The sequence below is a fragment of the Mandrillus leucophaeus genome, unplaced genomic scaffold, assembly GCF_000951045.1.
Source record: "Mandrillus leucophaeus isolate KB7577 unplaced genomic scaffold, Mleu.le_1.0 Scaffold432, whole genome shotgun sequence".
NCBI classification, from domain to species: Eukaryota; Metazoa; Chordata; class Mammalia; order Primates; family Cercopithecidae; genus Mandrillus; species Mandrillus leucophaeus.
Window position 1 is genome coordinate 763,586 of NW_012104610.1, and position 25,765 is coordinate 789,350.

At 44.9% G+C, this 25,765-nt stretch overlaps 1 protein-coding gene across 4 annotated transcripts in view; it reads left to right on the forward strand.

Moving 5' to 3' along the window:
- The window catches only part of CLPB (ClpB homolog, mitochondrial AAA ATPase chaperonin), a 150,470-nt gene that overhangs the window by 83,546 nt on the left and 41,159 nt on the right, over positions 1-25,765 (forward strand). For all 4 annotated transcript variants that reach the window (XM_011993658.1, XM_011993659.1, XM_011993660.1 and 1 more), the window contains one exon: positions 886-1,014. In XM_011993658.1, coding sequence (XP_011849048.1) covers positions 886-1,014 — 129 coding nt within the window. The remainder of the gene's footprint in view (positions 1-885; positions 1,015-25,765) is intronic.

Here is a 25,765-nt window from a genome sequence, read left to right on the forward strand (position 1 = left end):
TCACAAATATTAGCACTAGAGTGAGCCTGGGGGATTTTGGTTCTTTGACCACATGAAACGCTTGTTCTTCTTTCAAAAAAAATGTTTACAGGTAATTATTAAGGGTAAAAATGCAGATTACAAAATTGCATTTACAGTAAATTCCAATTTTGTAGGGGATACACACACACATGAAATTTGGAAGAACATATATCAAAATCTGACATGTGGTTTCTCAAGTCACTGAGATATCAGTCCCTTTTCTTCTTTGTACTTTTCTTTGATTTTAAAAATTTAATTGCTTTTATACATTTTTTAAGTTTTAAAAAATTAAGACCACTTACTTACTAGAATGTAAACATTTTCAGAGCAGAGAGATGTATTAATCTTCTGCTAAAACAGCCTCTGTCTGCTGCCCCACTCTTCCCTTATCCTACCCCAACCTATTTTCTTTACCTGCATAACTTCTCTTCATCCTTTAAGACTCCTGTCTTCTGGGATCCTCTCTTCATGTCCAAGTTGAGCTAAACTCTCCTGTGGCATTCTGGTATATTTTTCTGTTATACCTGTAACAGAGCATTTATCTCAAACAGTTCTATAAACATCTGGTTATTGTCTGCCTCCCTCATCAGTTAGGTCAGGGACCTTATCTGATCTATTTCATGTCCCCAGGATGAATCCTAACACATAACAGATGTCAGTAAACACTGTGGAACTAACTGGCCTCTGTTTTGCCTCTTCTTACCCAGCACAGATGGCCAGGAACATAGTAGGTGCCATTTTATGCTTAGTGAGTAGGTAGATGAGTGAGTGAGTGAGTGAATTAAAATGCCACGAGAAAACAGGTGATATTGGTGACTCATGCTGTCATTGCTAATGGAAGGGTTTGTGTTGCTGTCTCCCCAGTCCTGATCACCCGAGAGGATGACTTCAACAACCGGCTGAACAACCGCGCCAGTTTCAAGGGCTGCACGGCCTTGCACTATGCTGTCCTTGCTGATGACTACCGCACTGTCAAGGAGCTGCTTGATGGAGGTGAGAACAGAGGTGGAGGAAGGGTGGGGTGGGGGAGGTGGAGGAGGAGTGGAGTGGGGTTTGGCAGGGGCAGAGAGTACTTGGCAGCCTCTCTATTCTGGAAATAACATACTTCCCCAGAGCCCTGGTATCCTCCCAGAGCTAGGGATGCCTCGAGAGCAACTTTGCTTGCTGAGAATGGCAGTGCACACATGTAGTTTGCCCTCCTGTGGCTGATGTGTGTTCTCTGCCTACATGTGTGTGTGATGCACCATGCCATCCTGCCTGTCTGTGTATGCTGTGAGAGTTTTCTGGATTGCTGCTACCCCTAAAAGTGTTCTCTCTTCTCCCCCGTGACCTCCAAAGCAGAGCTAATGAAACAAAGGAGAGGCTCTTTAAATCCCTACTAACCCAGGTCACAAAGACACCTTCTTTGGTCCCACCCCAGTCTCAGGCCCCTTTCATTACTCTGGGTCATGGCACCCTATTCTTTTCCGTCATTACACTTGTCACAACCTGAAATTGTTTTTGTTTGTTCAATAGTCTTCTCCCTAACTTGTCTCTGAGCTTCTAAAAGGCGAGAACCATGGCTGACTGGTTCAAGTGTCCCCAGCATCTACTATAGTACTTGGCACTTAGTAATCACTGAATAAATATTTGTTGAATAATGAATACCCTCTCTTTGGAGAACATCAGTTAATTGGAGCGACAATATATGCCATCCCCAGACTCAGGCTGGGCAAGTGTGTTACCTTCCAGACACATCCTAGTCACTTTGTTTCCCACTTCCCCATGTCCCACGCCGGCCTCTCCTTGGGAGGGGGTGGGAAGCAACTTGCCAGGATGTGTGGGGCACAGACCCCTGAGTGAGTGCATAGTACATGACTGCCTGTTCATGCCCCCTCTGCTGCTTTTTGAGGGCCAGGGATCCTCTCTTGGGGCTGGACCCCAGGGTCTTCCTTGTTGGGATCATTCTTCATAGAACCTGAGCACTGGAAAGGTCCTCAGAGGTCTCTGGGCCACTCTGATGATTGCCTGCCTCTCTGCGAGCAGAACCCTCTCCAACAGCTGGCTAGCTGACATTTTTCAGAGACAGAAGGAACCCTCCTTCTTCCCCAGAGAGTTAATCCCATTTTACTTCATCCTTGACTGGTTGAAACATCTTTTTTTTTTTTTTTTTTTTTTTTTTTGACACGGAGTTTTGCTTTTGTTGCCCAGGCTGGAGTGCAATGGCACAATCTCGGCTCACCACAACCTCTGCCTCCCGGGTTCAAGCAATTCTCCTACCTCAGTCTCCCAAGTAGCTGGGATTACAGGCATGTGCCACCACACTTGGCTAATTTTGTATTTTTAGTAGAGACAGGGTTTCTCCATGTTGGTCTCGAACTCCCAACCTCAGGTGATCCACCCACCTCAGCCTCCCAAAGTGCTGAGTTTACAGGCGTGAGCCACTGCGCCCGGCGTGGTTGAAACATCTTTTTAATGAGCTGTGGTCTTCTTCGTAACTTATGCCAACTGTCTTTTGCTACCTAATCACTTTTCCAAATACCAGTCTTCAAAGAAAGTTCTTTTAGTCCCAGAGCTTTTGCCTTCGCAGGCCCAGCATCCCCAGATCATCTTCTGATTGGCTTCTGGGGACTTCCCAGGAACATGTAATCTTGCCACTTTCTGTCAGCCACAGCCATGCTAGCTTAAAACCCAGGCCTGGCCTGTATCCCCAAGCCTGCAAGGGACCTGCCCCAGAGCAGCCAGCATATGCTTTGGTCTGGGGCACAGCCACTGAAGGGCAGGACTACTTGTGGATGTGGCAGCAGTGCTTGGGATGACTGATGCTTCTGCAGAAAGAACTTGCTGCTCTCAGAAGCAGAGACTTAGAAAACGTCCCCAAGCAGAATGCTTCTTCCTTTGTCCATTGGAAAGCTCTGTGGCAAGACATTTGTAGCTAAGATTTGGAGTGTTCACCAAGGACATTCTCTCTGCCGTGCCTTAAAATCAATCAATACTCCCAGCTATTGTCCAGTAGTTTACATTCTCTGCTTCCCCCAACCCCCAGACAGAGAATGCACTTTATAAGGAGCCCCTCTTCCTAGCCTTCTAGATCGAACACCTTTGAAATGAAAAGACAAGGGCCTTTTATGAAACTCCCTCTGTCCTCACCCCCCAGGCCAAGGCTGGCCCTTTGAGCCGTTCCAGGGCCATGGTTCCTGCCTGTTGACTTGGAACAGATGCCCTTAGCCCCCACCTTTACATTTCTCCCACCTGCCTTTTTAGCCAGCATCCATTTACACCCCCTGCCCTAGCCTCCCAGCCTCAAGGGCCAAAACCGTTAACCCACTATTTCTCCCTCCCAACCCTGAACAAGTTGCCATCACTCAGGGCCGGAGGCTGCCAACTTCTGACCTCCCTTCCCCCTGACCTCCCTTCGTCTGCCTGTGTGTGTGACCAGCCAACCGAGAGGCAGGATCCTGCTCTATCATTCTAGGGGCTGTTGCCAGTAATATTTCCAGAGTCTCTTGACCTCAGCTGACCCTCTCCAAAGGGTTTCAGGAAAGGCAAGGGAGCCTACCTTCCCGTCCATCCGGCTGGATTTTTTTTTTTTTTTTTTTTTTTTTTTGAGACAGAGTTTCGCTCTTACTGCCCAGGCTGGAGTGCGGTGGCACAATCTTCGGCTCACTGCAACCTCCACCTTCAAGCGATTCTCTTACCTCCAGCCTCCCAAGTAGCTGAGATTACAGGCGTGTGCCACCACACCCAGCTAATTTTGTATTTTTTTAGTGGATGTGGGGTTTCTCCATGTTGGTCAGGCTGGTCTCAAACTCCCAGCCTCAGGTGATCCGCCTGCCTGGGCCTCCCAAAGTGCTGGGATTACAGGCATGAGCCACCGCGCCCAGCCCCATCTGGTTTTCTTGGGCTGTGCTTGCCACCAGCCTTGCTGCAGTAACTAAAGGGAGATTCTGTGAGATCCAAAGCAGGCCTAAATACAGAGGCCAGCCTGTGCTCACAGGGCCCACACAGAACAGTTTCCTTGAAATTACTTAGTCCTCTGGGATTTAGGGTCCCCAGACCTTAGAGGGTTAGAGCTAGAAGAGTCAGCTGCTCTTGCTGTCTGACCAGAAGTCCCCATTTGAGCTGGGAGGAGGTTCAGACAGAAGCATCAGGCTGATAATGTGGAAAGCTCTCTGGCCCATTAGAAGGTGGCATGGAGTAATAGAAAGGGAACCTTAGGCTTCAGAATCATGCCAACCTAGGTTTGAATCCCAGGTCACCCACCTATTAGCTGTGTTGCCTTGGACGTGTTTCTTTAATTCTCTAAGCCTCAGTTTTCGTACATCTAAAATAACACCTGTTTCACAAGGATAGCATGAGGATTGGTGGTATTTTTTATGAAAGCCCCTGGCAGGCACATGGTAGGTGCCCTGTTATAAGTAGTTATCATTGTGACATGTGTAAAGAACTCAAACTCTCATTCTGGCAGCTGTAATTCCATTCCTCCCCAATATGGAACCTTTAAGGCCTCTTAATTTTGTCTCTACCTACAACATTCCTATCCTGCCTAAAGTGCCGTCATGTTCCCTCTTTTCTTATCTGAATCCTCAGACTCTTCAAGGCCTCCCTCTCTTAGGAAGCCTTTCTTGGTCGTCTGGTCTACTCTGATACTTCCTCCTCCAAACTTGTATAGCATTGTACAGCTTAGCACAGACTGCTTAACATCGCCTCATTTTCAGGAGATGCTGTGGCCTAGTGAAAAAGAAACAAGCTTTGAAGTCAGACCTGGGTTTAAATCTCAGCCCTGTCAAGTGACCCTCGGCAAGACACTTGCCATCTCTGAGACCATGGGCCTCAGGGGATCCTAAGACAGATCAGGCAAACTGTCACTGACCCTGAGAGGCTCTCACACTGTCAGAGGAGACAGATGTGGAAACAGGCCATGATAATGGGGTAGGTGCTCTGACAGGCGACTGGACAAGGGACTCTGGGGACAAACAGGGGGAAATGCTGTATTCTGCCTGGTAATCAGAGAGGTGGAATCAGTTACAGAAAGCTTCCCAGAGGAGGGCGTGCTTAAGCCTTATCAGGAGGGATAATGGGAGTTTGCTCGAGTTCTCCAAAAGGGTTTTGAGTTAACTAGTGCCAGTCTTCTACTCTCAACCGCCACAGAAAAGTACAGAGACCCTCGTGTTTTTTACCTTGAAAGATGCTGCTTTTGCCTGTGTTGATGGCTTATCAGCAGGAAGGCTCTGCTTCAGCACTTGAATGCAGGTGTGGTTGGAGGGAGGGAGGAAGGTGGGGAAGAGGCAGTAGGACTAGAAAGAGGAGTGATCAGGGAAGGTGGCTGGAGTCTCATACTTCAAGTTTCCTGAAGATGACTCATCTTGATATTTCCAGGACCGTTAAGTTGCTTTGACAACCAGGTCCTTTCAGGAATGTGATCCCACTGGCAGATCCTTCTTCCTAAAAATATCTGTAATCATGGCAGTTTTTCTTGACCAGGGTTCTTCCAGAGAATTGAGCCCTCATTCTCCAAGGCATCCATTGTACACAGGAATTAACATCTCTTCCAGGCATCTAAAATGGTACTAGCTATATATATACACCTTTGGAAGCATTGAGAAAATCACTAGTAAAATATTTTTTTGTATATGCTTCAAAGGAGAACCCCCAGCTAAGAGAGGTTGCAAGGGAAGGGCATGAATATTGGAGTCAGGATTTTGGGACCAGCCCTGCCGTTTAATAGGTATGTGATCCAGGGCAAATTACTGACTGTTCTGAAGTTCTTTTTCCTCATCTGGAATTGGGGGTGTTGCCACCTACCTCCTAAGGATTTGTAAGGATTAGGACATATGTACTTCTACAGAGTAGGTACTTTTTATAAAATAGTCTCTGTTATTAACTTCAGAAACACTCAGTGCTCACTCATTTAAAAAAAAAAAAATCCTAACCATACTAATGTTTTTAACTGGTTTTAGAGTTGCTCTAGTCTGACCCTTGCCTACTTTTTCCCCCTATTGGAGCCCTAATACTCCAGCTACACTGTGTTCCCACCTTGGTGCCTTTATTCTCACAGTTCATTCAGCCTGTCTTTTCCCTTTAAGACCATTTCTCATGCTGGTGGAGTTCTTTTTACCAGTCAGTCCCCAGCCTCATGCCACCTTCCTTCTGAAGTCTTTCCTGTTCTCTGGATTTGGGTCCAGTCTCACTTACTAGACCAAGGTAGATGAAGGCCAGGCCTGTGTCTTTTTTTATCTCCATCTCCTTTGCTACAATGCCCTGCATGTGGTTTAGTATGTTTTTGGATTGGATGCACTGACAAATCTCCAAAACCACTGTAGGTTTTCTTTTGGGAGTTGTGGTGCTTTACTTTTTGGTCTACCCTTTGCTGATCCCCTTCCCCGACTCTTAATTTCCTAATGTGTCTGACTTTTTAGAGCTTCACTTATGAGCCACCTCCTCCTGGCTACCTTCCTTCTCCTTATAGTCATAATACCACTTCCTTTTCAGTCACTGGTGCTCTCATTTCAGAAACACTTGGGCTTTAACAAAACCTAATACTTTCCCTGGGGCCTCTCTCAGCCTCCTTCACACCTACTTTAGTGAATCCTCCTTGCCCCTATCTCCAAGTCTGTGCTCAGTTATCAATGTTAACCAGCCGTCATCAAATGACTCCTTAAGTTCCCCACCATCCCTGCCGGAGGAAAAGATCCTTTCCAGTGGGGCCATCACCTTTAACAGCCTCTTGGCTTGTTGTCAGGACCCAGAACTTAAGAGTTCCGCTTCTTGTTCCACTTCACTGTCTGTCCATCTGGTGGCACTGCCTGATGTGGAGGGAATCAGCTCTGCCTCAGGCTGTCTGTCTGTGGAGTTGAAGCTCCACACTCTGATTCCCTCCAGCAAAACAGAGAAGGGGAATGAGCACTGGGTGAAGTATCAGATGTTCTGGCTCTGCCACCAATAAATCCTTTCACCTTTAGGCATATCCTTTCTCCTCCTCAGTAAAATAAAGAAGTTAGGATAGCAGATCCCAAGGACCCCTTCCAGCTCCAGCATTCTTTCACTTACCAAACACTTACTGAGCATCTCTGCTGCCACAAGGCCTGCCCTAGGCACCAGGGAAACAAAGATGATCCAGACATGATTTTTGCACTTAAGTAACTCACAGTTCGGTGAGAAAACCAGACATTTTAACCAAGAATTGCTATCTGGTGTATTAATGGAGATCTGTAGAAGGTGCTGTGAGATCACAAAGAAAAGACCTTTTAGATCTTGAAGAGGGCAGGGAAAGCATGATGTAGGAGATGGTGTTCACAACAAGTCTTGAGGGATGAACGCCAAGTATACAGGTGGCTGAGGTAGGAAGGCGGAGGGAGCAGTGTGTTCAAAGGCATGGAGAATGAAGCAGCATACTTTACTCAGAATATTGCGGATAGTTCAGAAGAGCTGGAGGGTATCAGAGGGCAAGAAAGCTGGAGCTGATATTGAAGGTCACTAATGTAAGCTATGCTGAGAAGACTGGACTTACCCTGCAATGGAAAATCATTAAGATTTAGAGGAGGACTAGGATAGGCTTTATGTTTAATGTGAAAGATGATTTAGGCATTTCTAAAATGTTTATCAGTAGCTGAATGGATGAATAAATTGTGGGATGGTCACACAATGGAATAATATATAATGGGATTGAGTGAACTCTTGCTCTGTACTACAGCACAAACTCACATCAGGTCACAAGCCAAACATAGAAGAGTGCTTACTGTATGCCTGCATTTAAAGTCCAAAACAGAGAAAACTAATCAATGGCATAAGAAGTCAAGGTAGTGCTTAACCTTGAGAGTGTGGGTAGTGACTGGGAGAGGCCATGAGGGGTCTCTGGGATGCTGTAATGTTATTTCTTTATGTAGATGCTGGTTATGTGGGTGTGTCCATTTTGTGAAAATTGAGTTGTATCTTTATGTACTTTTTGCGCTTTTCTTTATGTGTTACACTTGAAACAGGTTTAAAAAAATGAGGCGAGGGTGGGCTCAGTGTCTCATGTCTGTAATCCCAGCACTTTGGGAGGCTGAGGTGGGTGGATCACCTGAGGTCAGGAGTTCAAGACCAGCCCGGCCAACGTGGTGAAACTGCATCTCTACTGAAAATACAAAAATTAGCCACGCATGATAGCAGGTGCCTGTAATCCCAGCTACTTGCGAGGCTGAGGCAGGAGAATCACTTGAACCTAAGAGGTGGAGGTTTCAGTGAGCCGAGATCATGCCATTGCACTCCAGCCTGGGCAACAAGAGCAAAACTCCGATTCAAAAAGGAAAAGAAAAAATTATATTTTTAAAGGCATGCAAAATATAGCCCCAAATTTGTCATTAATGTCTATAGACATAAAATTACTCTAGTTGCTATAAAAGTTTCCAGATACTTACTGTTTGTATTTATCCCATCAAAAACTGGTGGCAAATTCACTGTCTGGCACCAATACACAGACCACCCTTAAAACATCACTGCTCTGCTGGTACTCCCAGGCAGAAAGGGGAGACAAATGAGCAAAATAGAGCCTCTGCCCTCAACTAGCTTGAAGTCCAGTGGTAAAGACATTCTGACACAAATATAGTCACACTATGTGGCAGAGAGGTCAGAGCACTGCCATTATGATGTAGACATCAGGGACTGTGATCCACCCCAGTTCTGCCACATCTCACCCTTCTCTAACATGGCACTTCTCTAACATCACTTTTTTCCTCTATAAAATGAAGAAATTGTGTCAGGTGATTGAATACTAAAGGTTTCTTCTTGTTTGGATTCAAATGTTAAAGGCCCTCCATGTTAGCAGTTATCTGGGGGAGGGATGGGGAGAGATTGCTAATGGGTACAAGGTTTCTTTTGGAGATGATGAAAATATTCTAAAATTAGATTATGGTGATGGTGCACAACTCTCTAAGTATACGAGAAACCTCCTCTAAATTGTATACTTTAAATGGGTGAACTTTATGGTATGTAAATTACATCTCAGTAAAGCTATTAAAAAAGAAAAGAAGAAAAAAATCCTCCATGCCTCTCAAAACCAGAAAATCTTGTCTTGGATGTCTGACTTGTTGCCTGAAAGCAGGCTGGAAAGCCAGGAGGACCGGATCGACCCCACAGCTAGTGTGGTAGAGGAGATGAGCCCTTCTGTTGTATAAAACAGTTTCCTTTTAAAGAGTATCATTTAAAAATCTGTAAACCTCTCTCTTCCCTTCCTTTTTATTGATTTCCTGTTATTATTTTAACAAATATTTATTGCATCCTTGTAAAGCTTAAAAGTCTGGTAGAATATAGATGTTAGGCAAATAGTTACAAAATTACCAGCTAATTATTAGCTAAATTGATAGCTAATAATAAAAGTATTATTAAGGAAGAATAGAGGGTACTATAAGAGCATAATGAGACCTAATCTAGTCTGAAAAGGAATGGAGGTAGTCTTCCCTGAGCATGTGGCATTTACATTGAGACTCAAAATGTGGGTGTTAGGCTGTGATTTAGCTTGAGAAAATCCTGTGGAGAGGGATGGCCATTAGTCATCCAAAGGGATCCAGCAGTCTAGTCCGGAGCATTTTGGGGAGTGGAGTTCTGTGGTATTGTATTTGTAGCCCATGTGGAAGACCAGGCCTACAAGAGGCCCTCAGTGACCTGAATCGTATCCTTAGCCCCTTACCCAGTATAGAATGAGGAACTGTCCTTGCTCACCCCAGGGAAAAGTATTTCTGTATCCTGGCTCCTGTGGACATCAAGGAGCCACTGCATAGTTGAGCTGGAGATGAGCCTGGTCACCAGAGCCCATGCTGTCCAGAGCTACTTGCCATCCAGGCCCCCGCATTTCATCAAGGCTTTAATCGGCTCCAAGCAGTCCTCATATGAGCCTGGCTGGTATCCGGCATGACCTCATCACCGCCAGTAGTGGCAGCTGGAGGCCAAGGCTCCCTTGGGTGAGGGAGAGGTCAACATCAGCTGGGCGAGGTCTGTTTCGTGTCCTACACTCTCCTCCACCTGCACTGAGCCTGGAAACAGCGCTGAGTCAGAATCAGATTTTCCAGCTGCCCTTTGCCAGCCCACTCATGCCCCCTCCAGCACACGTGCTATTGGGCAGAATGCACAGATAAAGGACCACACTGCAGCTTTAAGAAAGGAGAAAGTCAGGACCTGCAAAATAGCAGCAAAAACCCCTTCCAAGGCTGAGACTGGGAATGACCAGAACCAAGTTTCCCTTCCCAAAAGGAGTTTGCTTCTAGCATTCATGTGCTGTCTTCCTTGATACAGAAGCCAGGCAGTATCCAAGGAAGAACACAGCAGGGATGTTCTCTATAGGTTTGGACCACAGACTCCTTCCTGCATTTTGGAAATGAGTATTATTTAAATGTAGCCGAAGAAAGGAGCTTGCCACTTGAGAAATCCTTCAGGGACCCCTTTGAAGTAATAGAAGCCTGTGTGGTAAAGTGCTGACTGGGGGTCAAGGGACCTGGCACGTGGTTCTGGCACTAACTCTACCTTGCTGTCAAGCAAGTCCTTCCCCCAACCTGAGCTTCAGTTTCCTCATCTGTGAAATAATATAATTGGACTACAATCTGAGACTTTCTTTCACTGTAATATTTTGTGATTCTGAATACTTGCCCAGTGATCTAATTGTCTAAGTATTTGTATTTATTCAGCAACTATTAATTGTTTTCTTACAACTAACCACCATCATCCCTGTTCTTGGTTCCTCTGATACATGTTCTTAAAGCATCTTGTATGATTTATCACTCTTAACCATAACATGTAGTTCTATAGTTATTTGGTTAATATATCTCTCCTTCACTTAACAGTGGGTTCACAGAAGGTAGGATCTGGATCTGAGGTATTGTGTTCCCAGCACCTTGCACTGTCCTTAACACATGATAGGTGCCTAGCAAACATTTGTTGAATTAATGGGTACTACGCATGTCAGGAAATAAGAGAGAAAAAGATATAGGCACTTCCTTGAGACTGCACCCTGTAGAGTGATAATTTGGTGAAAATGCCCATATGCAAAGCACACTGACAACAGTGCAGGACAGTAGATAACAGGACTTTCAATTAAACATAAGCAAGGGCCAGAATTAACAGCTGTCATGGGGAATGAGGAGGAGAGAGACCAGTGTGGCATTATAGAAGGCTTAATGGAGGAGGTGGGACCAGAGCCAGACCCAGAAGGACAGGTAAAATTCAAACAGAGAGAGAAGGAAGGAAGCTTTTCAGGTGAAGCAGCAACAGGAGCTGTCCACAGGAGCCAGGATCCACAAATACTGTGTATTATTTAGAGACCTGGAGGAAACTGGCCATGTGCTGGATTAAGGGGTAGGGAGATGGGTGTGGAAGATCTTGGGGGAAGAGACAGAGGACTTGTACTTAGTTTTGTAGTCCATAGAGAGCTCCTGAAGTGATTGTCTGTTGTTTGTGTGTTTGTTTAGTGGCCATTGTGACTTTTACTTTAAAAATTGCACAAGATAAAAATTTAGAGTAGTACCAGAAGACATGTAGTAGAAAGGAAGTCTCCCTTTCATAGCCCTGGTCCTCCTCAGAGGCAACCACCTTACTCTTCTCATGTATCATCCCTATTGCTGCTGTAACAAGTTATCAAAAACTTAGTAGCTTAAAACAACACGCATTTATCTTCTGGTTCTGGAGAGAAGTCTGAAATGGGTTTTGCTGGACTGAAAACGGTGTTGGCAGAGCTGTCTTCCTTTCTGGAGACTCCAGGAGAGAATCATTCCTGTCTTCCCAGCTTCTAGTGGCTGCCCACATTTTATGTCTTCATGTAGTCGCCATCCATCCTCAAAGCCAGCAATGACCGGTTGAATCTTTCTCACATTTCCTCACTCTGACACTGGCTCTTCTGCCTTCCTCTTTTACTTCTAGAAACCTTTGTGATTATATTGGGCCCACTCAGATAGTCCAGAGTAATCTCCCCATCTCAAAGTCAGCTAATTAGCAACATTAATTCTATCTGCAACCTTCGTATTCCTCTAACATATTCACAGGTTCCAGGGTTCATGGACATCTTGGGCAGGGGTGGGGGAGTTATTCTGTATATCACACTCTCAGAGATATTTTATAAATGCTTTATTTTGAATCCTCTTTTTGAATAGTTAATGCTTGTACATAGTACAAAATTCACAAGAATTTTCAGAGAAAAGTCTACTGTCACCCCATCTCCAGTCAAAGAATTGTCCAGTTTCTCCACTGTATTGTTACTATCTTTTCCCTTGACATTAGTTAGCACCCTGTAAAGAGATAGCTTTTGGTTTTCGAAATAGGATCTTGTTCTACCACCCAAGCTGGAGTGCAGTGACACAATTACAGCACACTCTAATCTCTAATTCCTGGGCTCAAGTGATCCTCCCACCTCAGGCTCCCACGTAGCTGGAGTTACAGGCATAAGCCACCTTGCCCAGCTGAGTTTTTTTTAAAAAAAATTGTTTAGAGACAGAGTCTTGCTATGTTGTCCAGGCTGTGAGGAGATACTTTTTTTTTTTTTTTTTTTGGAGATGGAGTCTCACTCTGTTGCCCAGGCTAGAGTGCAGTGGCGCCATCTCTGCTCACTGCAAGCTCCACCTCCCAGGTTCAAGCAATTCTCCTGCCTTAGCCTCCAGAGTAGCTGGGATTACAGGCTGCCGCCACCACGCCCAGCTAAGTTTTTTTGTATTTTTAGTAGAGACGGGGTTTCACCATGTTGGCCAGACTGGTCTTGAACTCCTGACCTCAGGTGATCCACCCACCTCAACCTCCCAAAGTGCTGGGATTACAGGCGTGAGCCACCATGCCTGGCGGGTACTTACCATTTTAATGTTGTAAAATTTATTATAGGCTTAGTTATGTTGGGGCTACTATTGCCTCATATTTGGCCAGTATGGCATACCTGCATCTTTTTTTTTTTTTTAATATGTAGCATTTTCTTATTTTTCTACATAACGAAATGTCTCAGGCTCATCTTGTATCCCCCTTGCTGCTGCCCTGAAATCAGCTATTTCTTGAGGAGCCCTCGGATTTTTTTTGTTGATAATTGTACTAGAGAGTGAAATCTGTGTACCAAGTGTGCTCATTGCTCCTCTGTTGACAGAGCCAAGAACTATTTATATAGGTATATACGCATGTATATACACATATCTATTAAAATATACACATACATGTATATACATATGCACACGGATATTCTATATTGTTTACTTTTTTCTTTATAACGTAAATGCACCAAGGATGATTGTTTTCGTTTGTTTTAAGAAACAGCATCTAACTATGTTGCCCAGGCTGCTCTCAAACTCCTGGCCCCAAGTGATCTCACCTCAGCCTCCCGTGTAGCTGGGACTGTAAGCACAAGCTATTCTTATGCACATACATATGTTAGAAATCCTGAGAACGCCAATGCTGCCCGCCCCCTGACCCGCCGCACATTCCAGTTAATCCTAACAGGGTTCTTTCTTGTCTTCACACATTTCATATTTGTACGTCCTTCTTCCTTAGTGACAATGCTAGCTACAAATAGTGTTGATACATTTATTTATTTACTCATTTGCTCAATCCTATAATACATCTAAAAAAGCTTCAGAACTGCTTTACCCATATGCCACTATAGAAAACAAACCTCCTTAAAAGTTCAGGTCAGGATTTGTTTGCAATTCTCACCGCTAGTCTATCCAAGGCCGAGAGTACATAGTCAAATACTGGGTTCCTAAGTTACTGGGGTTCTTTTTTCCCTCTTCAGTGTGTTTATGCTATTCATTTGAAGTACAGTTGGGTTAATTTTTCAATTTGCTTTCAGTTTTAGGGTTTTTCTCCCCTATCTATCCTGACTGATTTAATTGTATTGTTTGAATGTGTAGAGCACTATCTCATTTCTAAAAGTCAAAGGTACCAAAAGGTATACTCAGAGAAGTAAGCCTCCCTCCTGTATCCCTTTCAACCGTCTTCTGTCCCTCTCAGTGAGTCCTGGCCCCTTGTAAATAAATAGCTTTGTTGTCTTCTGGTTTGTCCTCCCTGTATTTCTTTGTATAAGCAAATATTTGTACGTCCTCTTATTTCACTTTTCTACCCACACAAAAGGTAGCATACTGTATATGTCTCTCTGCAGTTTGCTTTTTTAACTTAACAATATTTCTTTAAAATCACTTCATGTAAATTCATAGATATTCCTCATTTTTAACAGCTGCATAATACTTCATTGTATGTATATTCCATGTATTCTATACTTGGACCTTGAGATTTCTAATATTTTGCAGTTACAAATAATGCCACAATGAATAACCTTATGCATATGTATTTTGGTCTTGTTGGAGGTATGCCTTTACAATAAAGTCTGAGAAGTGGTATTGCTGGGTCAGAGGGTAAATACATATGTCCTCTGGTTAGCTATTACCAAGCTTCTCCTCCGTACGAGTTGTACCGTGTTACACTTCTATTAGCATCGTATGAGAGGGCTTGTTTCCTTGTAGCCTCTCCAACAGATTGTATTGTCAAGCTTTTGGATTTTTGCCAATCTGAAGGTGAGAAATAGTACCTCATTGTAATTTTAGTTTGATTCTCTTATCATAAGTGAACTTGAACATCAATTCATATGTTTGACAGTCATTTTATATCTCCTTTTGTGAATTGTCTATTTGTGTCTTTTACCTACTTTTCTATAGGACTTTTGGTCTTGTTTTTCTCTTGATTTTTAAAATTTCTGTTTATTAGCCCTTTATCTGTAATGTATAGAAATATTTTCTCCTACTTTGGATTGATATGGTTTTAACACTTCCCATGTGATTCTATTATATAGCCAGGAGTGAGAACCACTAGAGTTGTTTATACAAATCGGAGCTGTCTTTTAAAGGAGAATGCATAGAGAGAGAAAGGAATAAGGGCTGAGGACTCGGGCTTGGTTGACACTCAGTAACTTAGAGAAGAAAAATGAAGTGCAAAGGAGATAAAGTCATAGATATTGTATATCATGGAAATCAAGGTAGAAAAGAAGGCCAGGCGTGGTGGCTCTTACCCCTGCAATCCCAGCACTTTGGGAGGCTGAGGTGGATGAATGGCTTAAGCCCAGGAGTTTGATACCAGCCTGGACAACATGGCAAAACCCTGTCTCTACAAAAAAATACAAAAATTGGCTGGGTGTGGTGACATGCCTGTGGTCCCATCTACTCAGGAGGCTGAGTGGGGAGGATTGCTTGAGTCTGGGATGTGGAGGTTGCAATAAGCCAAGATTGCACCACTGCACTCCAGCCTGGGTGACAGAGTGAGACCCTGCCTCAAAAAAAATTCTTTTTAAAGGTAGAAAGAATTAAAAGGAGGCAAGATGGGTCAGCAGTATTGATTACTGCACCCATGGAGAAGAGGAAAAAGAGGTTGCTGGATGTCATAATGACATTCATAGCCCTACCTCTCAGCACAACTTTATCTGTGCTCATTCAGGCTGAAGGAAGACTCCTGATCCGTGGGCAGTGGTTTTGTCGAGTGGTATTGCCCATGACCATAGGAGGCCTCTCCTGACAAACAGAAATGGAAGGAGCATAGCCCAGCTGTGTCATAATGGGGCTATAATTATTCAGTCAGCAAGTATTTATTAAACTCCTACTGAGTGCCAATTACTATTCTGGGCACAGGGTATCACAATAAAGACCTCATTTTTAATCTTTGCTTCTCTCTCACTACTTTCTAGTAAGTTGGAAGTTTCTCTTACCCAAGACCATTCATCTGTTTTGTCATGCATCCTCAACTCTGGGACAAACTTGGTGAAGTCTTCAGAATTAATGAGGGAAAAGCATCTTGAGAAAAATGGAATCACTAGCAACAGCAAGGAGCCCTGGGTCAAAGTGGTCTTCCCGGTGTTTGTGGTCTATCCCTGTCCTCTCTCCTTCCTCCTAATCTCCCACCACCTTTCCACTTTTATTTTTGGTGATGGTTGCCTGGTGACTGTGATTGGACATAAAAGAAGGTGCATAAACTGGAAGAGTCCTTGTTGGCAGAAGCTTCTGGTTTTTCAAAAAAGCAAATGTTTTATGAGGGAGATGAGTAATTCCTTCAGCCTTGAATGAAGTAGATAATCAGCAGATAAAACAGTTTCTATTCCCAGAACCATAGCCTATAACATTTGATATTATAGTTAAAGATACTAGCTCCCCCACCCCCACATTTCTGATTCTCTCCATATAGAGAAGTGCAATTAGCAAAAAATATTTCATTGGTTTCTATTGCTGTGAGTGTTCACAAAGGCAACTGTAAATAAGGCTTCCTATCTTCCTTAAGTTCAGAGTGAAAGTCTGTATATTTGAGTGCACCTCATTCCAGTGAGCCTGGCTCAACAACTACTTTAATGTGCTGATACTTCTCATCCAAGCAGAGGGCTCTACTTAGCTTTGGGAATAGATGTATAAGTGGAAGCGAAAGTCATCTCTTGATAACCCCTCTTCTCTGCCCTGCACATTAGGCTAGGATTGGTCAACAGAAGCTTAAACATCTGGTCAGCTCAGTCCTTTGGGGTGGTTGGGGTTTCATAGACAACCCATCAAGATTGATTGGCCTCATAACTGAATTAGCCAGATGTGTGGGCATTGTGTGCCCTTTCTTCAGCTCCTTTCAATGTTGTTAGATGGAAGCAGACATGCGATTAGCATGTTTGAAGATGATGTGTTTTTAGTACATGAACAGAAGCTGCCACCTTCTACGAAGACTGTGGCTGTGCCCCAGATGTCAGCAGTATGATTATGACTGCTAAATTCAGCCCAGACCCCAGGCTTGGATGCCTTGGTCTCAGCTGTCATTTGCAGGAGGCAAGACTGCAGAAGCCTAAGGACTCTGGCTCTGATAGTGCACTTTGAACTCTGCTTTATGCAGAGCCTTTCCCTCCCCACTGACAGTTGCTCCCAGCTGCTCTCTGGCCATAGAACCTGCTGCCACCTCTGAGGAGAGTCTGTGCTATACTGTGGGGATAAGGAGGAGTAGGGCTGGCCTCTTGAAAGCCCACAACTTCCACGAAAGTCATGAACATTTTCAGTTTGGGTCTTGTCCAAAATGAAAATAGGCTAAGGATCCTCACTTCCTATGCCTGTGTCACATGCTATTCAGAGCATTATCCACCGTCTAGAAAACCTCTACGTTAGGTTTGCTTTGACCAGAAATGCTTGGCGGGAGTTTTTGCTTTTGTCGTTTTCCTTGCCTAACTCTGTATGTGAAGTATGTTTGAATATTCATTTCCATGGTTTTTATACCACCTCTTTCTAACCACACTGATCTACATATCTTCCTTAGAGCAAGCCAGGCATTTTCACGTCTTCCACAGCTTTGTTGATGCTTAATATTCCAAAGACATCTCATCCTCAATGCGTCCAAACCCATCCCTCCTCACACTTTCTTCCATGTTCTCTTTGATGAATAGTATGGTTGTCTACTGGTTGCTCAAACTAGAAAGTGTTATGTCTGATGACTTCTCCCTCATTTTCCACCAAGTCCTGTCTTTCTTAGAATTTCATCTTTAGCCCATTCTCTCCTCTGTCCCCACTTCTTTAATTCAGGCTTCATTACTCTCACCTGGACTATTATAACAGCCTTGTTGGTCTTCCTACCTCTGGGATCCCATCAAACCAGCCTCTACCTCACAAAACCATGTCACTTTCCTGCTTTAAAACCTTCAGCAGTTCCCACTGCCTATAAATTAAGCTCAGATGTTTAACCCAGCATGCAGTCACTCTGAAGTCCACCATGAATCTTCTGCCACCAGTTTCCAAGAGAGGATGAGGATGATGGTTTGCTTCAGGATTGGGATCATCCTGTGGGCCTACCAGGAGGATGCCTGCAGCCAAGTAGGCCTGGGAGACAAGAACTGTCTCTGCCTGTGGCCCACTAAAGTGTTCACTACCTTGCATAGCTTTTCCTGCCTCCAAACCTGTCCTCATTCACTTTGCCTGGAATGTCTTTCCCCGCTTCTCCACCTATCAGACTCCTACTTAGCCTTCAAGATCCAACTCATTTATATCTTTAATGTGTAACTTTCCATGGTTTGCCCACATGAAGTGAATCACTTCTTACTCTGTTCCCTCACAGCAATTTTAGAAGACTATTTTATTGTTTTAAAGATTGCAATTGAAGCGTCAAAAAACAGAGCTTAACATGTATCTCCTCCTTACACACCCTCTTCCTCCTGCTCCTCAGATTCTGCTGCTGGTGGCCCCGACCAGATCTCTAACCTGGGATGGCCATCCAGTCTCCCTTCTGTCTACTAAGGAGGTAGGGTAGCCGGCTCCCTGTTCAACACCCCATCCACTGTCGGAAGGAATGGTTAGTAACAGCAATTGAAGGAAAAATAACAATAGTTACCATTTTTTGATAAAAGCTCTGGACCAAGGCTTTTATCTCTTTTAATACTTAAAATAACTTGCCGGGTGTGGTGGCTCACACCTGTAATCCCAGCACTTTGGGAGGCCAAGGCAGGCAGATCACGAAGTCAGGAGATCGAGACCATCCTGGCTAACACGGTGAAACCCCATCTCTACTAAAAATACAAGAAATTAGCTGGGCGTGGTGGCGGGCGCCTGTAGTCCCAGCTACTGGGGAGGCTGAGGCAGAAGAATGGCGTGAACTCGGGAGGCGGAGCTTGAGTGAGCCGAGATCGCACCGCTGCAGTCCAGCCTGGGTAACAGAGTGAGACTCCGTCTCAAAAAATAATAATAATAAAATAAAAATAACTCTGCAAGTTAGGAACTCTTATTAGCTACATTTTCCATATGCATAAACAAGGGCACCAAGCAGTTCAGTAACTCAACCAAGGTTCACCAGTGAGTGGCAGAGCCATTGTGTTATTGTATCTATGATTAGGATCTCATAAGCAGAATTCCAGTGTATGTCCCCAGAGCCTATAGGGTCTACCCTGTCCTCTGTAGGGTCTGGCATAAAATAGGTGCTCTAGTATGTTGGTTGGTTGGCTGAATGAATGAATGAATCAGCATTCTTCCCATTGAACTTGCCTTCAGGCTTAAGAGGCTGAATGTCTGTAGGTTATGCCAAGAAGTATGGATTTTGTCTCATCTCGTAATGCCCAGCTGTACACAGACATGTTCCCTCCCACTCAGTAACAAACTGCCTGGAACTCTTTCCTGGCTCATATTTACAAGAGAATGTGATAAATTCCGTATTGATCCCTCCTGTTCCACTGTAAATTTTGCAAAAGATGATTAAATAGAGCAATAGAGTCTGCAGGCATTGTGGCTCAATATGTTGTGGACTGGTGTATCGACCTCCTCCATCCAAAGGCAGCCAGCGCCTATCTCTGCTGCCCCAAACCAGTAATTAAAATCCTGTGAGACTGGGATTTAAAATCCAATCATATCCCTGAATCAAGCCTTCTAGCCTCCCCGTGTGACGAGTGCAATAAGGTAACGACAGGAGCATGTTTATGTCTGTGTTGAAGCAATCCCCATAGGGTGGGTAAGAAATGGAGACTTAGGTAGCCCTGCTGGCTAAATCATTTCACCCTGACACCACAGCCACTTGTAAGACAATCTGTAGGTACATAAACAAGTCCCAGCCAAAGACCAAAACTCAAGGTATAAGAGCAAAATGTCATGCACAAAAATCCACAAATTGTGTTTCACTATACACTTATATTCCCACAGCCAGTAGTAATTTTAAGCAAGTAATTTGGCCTTGATTACACGGTTACTGGCCTTTAGTAACCAAACGCATTTTTGAATGTCCACAGGAATTCTGACTTAATCTAAAGCCAGCTTTCCCTTTGCTGAGGCCTGTAATCAAAGCACAAGATACTACTGAAATAAACTTGTCCATCTCCCCTCAGCTGGATGAGGAGCTCCTTAAAAGCAAGAACAGTATCTTCTTACTCACTTTTGTATCCCTAGCACCTACCATGGTGCCAAACATATAGAAGACTCAAAAAGTATCTTTGAATGAATGGATAAGTGCATGTTAACAATTAATCTTGAAAAAAAATACCTGTAAACCAGTATATAAGTAGGAAACCACCTAAGCGGTTGTCCATTTAATGCTTGAACACTTCCAGTGCTGGAGAACTCAGTTGCTCTTGAGGCTGTTCATATTCTATTTTTAGATGTTCCAGTGGTTAGAAATTTAGCCAAAATCTGCTTCTAAGCGTTTTAATATTACCCTTGATTCATGTAGAATGAATCTAATCCCACTTTAACACGATGGCCCTTGAAATGTCTGAAAACGTCAGGCAGGTTCTCCTGAGCTCTTTTCTCCAGCCTAAACCCCCTACTTCCTTAAACTATTTTTCTCATGTGGCCTGTAAACCCTTTCCTGTCTCAATCACGTTTCCCAAAACAATCCTCACTTTCCCTTCCAAACCTATGACTCCCTATTTATTTTCACTAACTTTCATCACATTTGCTTTAGCTCTTAATGTCAATCTTCCATCGCATGTATTTGGTACCCTTCCAACCTTAATTACATCTGCAGATTTGATGAGGAAGATGTCCCTGTGATATCCATGTCATAGGTAAACATGCTGAACAAGGACCAAGTGTTTGCTGCCACTGGAAACTCCTTCCAGACCTCTGATCCACCTGCTTGGGTCTGGTTAGTCCATCAGTCTTTTACTAGCATTCCATGTGGTACTGGCATCCAGTACCATTTCTCCATTGTGACCACAGGATTATCCTGAGATATCTCATCAGATGTCTCATGAAGTCCACATTTGGCCTAATTGTACCTGATTGAGCAAACAGGTCATCCTGATAAAGAAAGGAGAGGTTAGTCTGGCATGACTTGGCTTCTGCGAACCCATCCTGATGCCTAGCGATCATCATCATTCCTTTTCTAGCCATTCACAAAGCATTCTTAGTCGTTCATCTGATTGTGGAGACAAGGCATATGTGTGAAAGTCTGTGATCAGATAATAACTCTAGTGGTTCAAAGGAAGAAGTGATCTGTAGGCTTGAGTGGCCTGGAAAAGCTTCAGGGCAGGGAAGATGAACCCGAGTCTGCAGAACATAAAGTCTGGGTGGTGGGCAAAGACGATTTTGGCACCACAGAAGAGAACAGTGGTAGTCCAGTGTAAGCCAGTCCTTCCAGTCAGTGCTGAGGAAGTGCAAGCTACGGGGTGGGCAGAGGCCGAAACGGTGTAGGTGGAAAGAGCCCTGAACTAGTAGGCATGGGTTCTAGCTCCCACTCTCCTACTCGTAGTCTCTGTGACCTTGAGCTCTAATTTCCCTTCCCCAGGCTTCTCCACTTCTCTGGTCCTTTTTTCTTTAGTGCTCAGTGTAGTATCTTCTGCTCTTCTCCAGCTGGTGCTGTGGTTTCCCACCTCCTAAGCTGCACAGTGCCTAGCTCCCTGGTACCAGGGGCGTAGGGGGAAGAATCATCATCCTCATCTCAGTCCCCTGAGATCCTCATCTTCTCACTCCCCTGTTACATAATGATGTTATTTCTATCCCTGTTTGTCTTTCACTAGTCTGAGTTCTGCCCAAGGGCAAGAACAAGTCTGATTCCATACAGTGGAATGGGGAATGTCTGGATCCATTCCATTAAAAGTCTCTCTGTTCCCTGAACGTTAGAAATCTGCCTCCCTGAAGGCAAGGGATCACATCAGAGCATATCTACTGGGGGGTTGGGACTTGTGGATGACCTTCTGGGAGGTCAGTTAACGTGTGTCACCATTCCCCTGGCCCCCAGACAGGGAAGTCCTGAATGGGAGGAAAGGGAGCCTCATTTTGTCCCCTTTCTACAAAGCTGTCTATCCTAAATCTACCTCTAGAAATGCCCCTATCTTGGCTTTGGAGCATCTGAGCACACTGGAAGGGAGGAAAAAAGATGATTTTTCTCTCTTTTTGAGTCATCAGGCCTTTGGAAGGTAGCACTTGGTAGTGGAAAACCAGACCTGGCTTCCTTTCCTAAAAAAATACTTTTCATTATATAAAATATCAAACATGTACAAAAGAGAGAATAGTATAATAAATCCCCATGTTAAATCCCAGCTTTACTATTTATCTGCTCTATGACCATGGGTAAATTATTTTAGTTTTCTGAGCCTCTGCTTTCTCAGACTCTTTGTTTGATGAATAATTCAGACACTGTATATAAAAGCATTATACCCAACAAATGTTAGCCTGTCACCTTTCCCCTTGCTCTTCTGTTAGATTCAGTTAAATCATCTGTAAACTAGAAAAAATTATACATCTCCTGCTGTCTTCATCAAATTGTTAAATCCATGGCCATTGTCAGCACAGGATATGGCACATAACAAGTGCCCAGTAAGTATTTTTCATTACAGGGGCGGGGTGGGGGGGCACATCTGCAAGTGTGAATGTCTGTGTACATATGTATGTTGAGCAGGGCTCAGTGGTGTGGTTTAGGGAAAAAGCTCAAGAGACCAGAGCTCTATTCCCAGTTCTTCTGTGCTTCCTGCAGCATTCTCAACAAGTCTTTTCTCTCTCACCTTCAGCTTCTGGGAAAGTAGAGGAGAATTGGCTCTGACTTGAGGGAGCCCCGTACATACTGGATATGAAAACTAAACCAAGATATGAAAGTGGCAGGCCAGGACCCTGAGACTGAGGGCCAGGGAAAGGAGTGAGTAGGGAGGACACTAGGAGCCCAGAAGGGAGAGCACTGATCACTGGAGGAGAAGAGAACTGGGCCTTGAAGAATGGGCAGGATCTGGGTAATCGGAGAGACCACAGGTGGGGACAGAGTGGAGCTGAGCGTGGAGACAGGGAAGGTGCATGGCTTTTCATATGTGGTCATCCTCTCACTCTCTCTCTGAATGTTTCCTTGATGGGGAGCTCATAACTGAAAAGAATAGATCAGTCCACATTGACATGCCTCTGATCATGGGAAGGATTTCCCGTAATTAGAAGTTTCAACAAAAACTTCTAATTTGAGATAGTCAACAGACTGCTGAAATAGTGACAGTGAGGACGAAGGTGGTAAAGCCACTAGCAGTAAATATGGAAAACAAGAGTGAATGTAAAAGTTATTACAAAGAACATTGTACACCTGTCTAATCCTTCTTTCCAATCATTTTTGAACTTGTTAATCTAATTAGTCCTCACAAAGCCCTTAGAGGTAGGTAGGGCAACAGTCATTACCACCAGAGAAGTAGAACAAGTGCCCTGGTGGATCACACAGCTGGGAGAGGCAGCCCGTCACTGGCTCCCCAGCCCAGTGCTCTTTCAGAGGGAAGGGCTGAGTCATGGGAATTGCAGTGGAATCGTATCACTAGAAGGGCAGTGTGCTGACAGAACCAGGGGTGGGGAGCGGCGTGAATTTCAATGTTATTGATAATAATAGGCCAACACATTTGTATAGGACATTTACTGTTGTTACTGTTGTTGTTGTTAAGCCGTCTTATACACATTATCTTATTTGAGGTAGGCAAGGGCCAGGACAGAGTAGTGTCAAGGGAGGAGGGAGTGACAAGCCTCCTGCCACCCTCTCAGCTTATGAGCTTTTTGCCACCAGCACAGAGAAGATCTGAATCCCACCTCCACCCTAATTTCAGCACTCTCCCTAGGAAAGGCAGGTGGGCCTCTCTCTCCAACCATTTCCTCCCCACTTCCCACCTACAGAGCATAGAGGGTACCGGGGCCTGACCTGACCTCTTCTGCCAACCAGGCAGAGAGGCTTCTGGGACCAGCAAAGAAACTGGGGACTTTGGTCTACAGGAAAAAGGTACCTGGTTTTGTACTTGCTATCAGAAAGGTTCTCCTGGGGCAGAAAGAACAGCCATATTCTGTGTGGCCTCAGAAGATGGCACCTGGAGAGAATATGGTTCAGTCGTCTGGCAAATATTATTGAGTTCCCATCCCATGCAAGGATATATAGCAGTGTATCAAACACAGTGGCTGGCTTGTAAGAACTCTCAGTCTTAGATGAGACAGACTTTAATGCAGGGTGACCAATGCAGTAAGATGGAAGCCAAAAGACCTATGGGAGCAGAGAGGATGGTACTCAACTTACGGTGGAAGGAAAACAAGGCTTCCTGGAGGAGAAGCCTGGACTGAGTCTTAAAAGATGAACAGATGTTTTCAGAACCAAGATGGAAGTGGAGTTGGTGAGAGAATCTGGGGCTCATATGTGAAAAATATGCCTTCAGTTAAATGGGGGACACCCCTGGGAGAGCCATGAGCTTGGGGCTGGGTACTGGGGACATTCAGAGGAGCCAGAGTGACCACCCGTTTGAGATATAGTAGAAGGAAGTATCTTCTTAGGGAATTAGAAGAACTCACCATTTTTCCACTTGGAGAGTCAATAATTGTGTCAAATCAAAGGCAGGTACTGAAACAGAGAAGAGGAGTGGGCTCTCTCAGCACCAGTGAGCCAGGCCTTCACTCTCACCAACAGCATTGCCACTGGGTGATGAGGTCCAAACCAGCCATAGTGGCACCAATCAGCATCAGCCCCACGACCACCCACCCCCCGCCCCAACACGACTTTCCTGGCCCAGGCCCTATTGACAGATCCCCCAGAATCTGAAGGAATTCAAGACAAATGGTTAAGAGGATGGAGTTAATAAAATTTGAAAAATTGAGGCCTGTCACTCCACTAAACTTTTTTCAATACCACTGACAGAAACATATTTCCCCAATGAGTGACCTTCCACAGCTGTAGCGGGCAGGCGCAGCCGCAGCAGTGCTGCCAGGAAGCCAGTCTGCTATTTATCAAATATTATAAGCTGGGACACACTAATCTGAAGAGGGAGAGGAGGGGAGGGGTCCTGTACCACACTGCCTGGGGTGCTCCAGGTGTTTGCCCCAGCCCCAGACAGCCAGTGGGAAGTGACGGATGGCCTGCGATTAGCACTCCCCACCTCCATCCAGCCCTTTCACTTGCTCCCGGAGGCCTGGCCCTCTAGACCAGCTGCTCGGCCCGAAGGGGCCCTGGGTGGGAGGCAAGGGGAGGTCAGGCCAGGGCATGGGCCATCCTGATGCCCCTGGAGAGGGCAGGCGGGTGAGGCCCAACGTGGTTATTTATTGGAGTGTAATGGTTTGTGGCCATGAAGGTGAAATCGATCAGTGGTAGAAGTCAGGTTCTATCAATTATTACAGCAATTAGTCAAGTCAGAGCGAGGGTGAAGGGCTGGGGTCCTAATATTAGATGGACACTATCCATGGTACCCCTGCCTCAGCCTGCCTAAAGTGGGGGCAGACATGCTGCCCTGAGGCTCTAGAACCTTGGGGAGCCTTCCCCATGAGTGGTCAGGTGGAGCCTGACCTGAGAGCCTTCTGGGCTGGAGACAGGTGCAGTACTACTTTAAAAGGAGCCCCTGTGCTGGCTGGCCCAGGTGCAGAGATGTCCTACCTGTCCCCATCCCATCCTTTATGAGAAGTGACACGACTCCTACTAGAAATTACTCAGTGGCCAATGTTTATGGCACACATTTTTCATTCTGTAAGCAAATATAGATCACTGACAGCACTTGTTTGAAGAGGCTAATCTCACTCTCTGTTCATTCTTCCACTGTCTTCCTCTGTCACCTTGTCTCCTCTTCCCCCTCCTCTTCTCTCTGCCATTTCTTTCCTCCTAACCATTTTTCTACTCTTCTCTTTGCCATTCTTCCCCTTCCAGAGGTCTCTTCCTAACCCTCCCTTCCACCGCAGCTCATGTCTAGTGACAAAGCTCCCCTTGAGGCTGTCTAAGAAAGGAGAGACCTTTCCACTGCTTCTTTGCAGCTCCCTTTCTGCCTCTGCTGTGGTTTAGCTCTCGGGGGAGGGGAGGATGCTGTCTGCCACTGGCCCCTCAGCCCTTGCAGAGCCCCTCAGTGTTGAGTGCCAGAGAAAGCAGCTCAGCG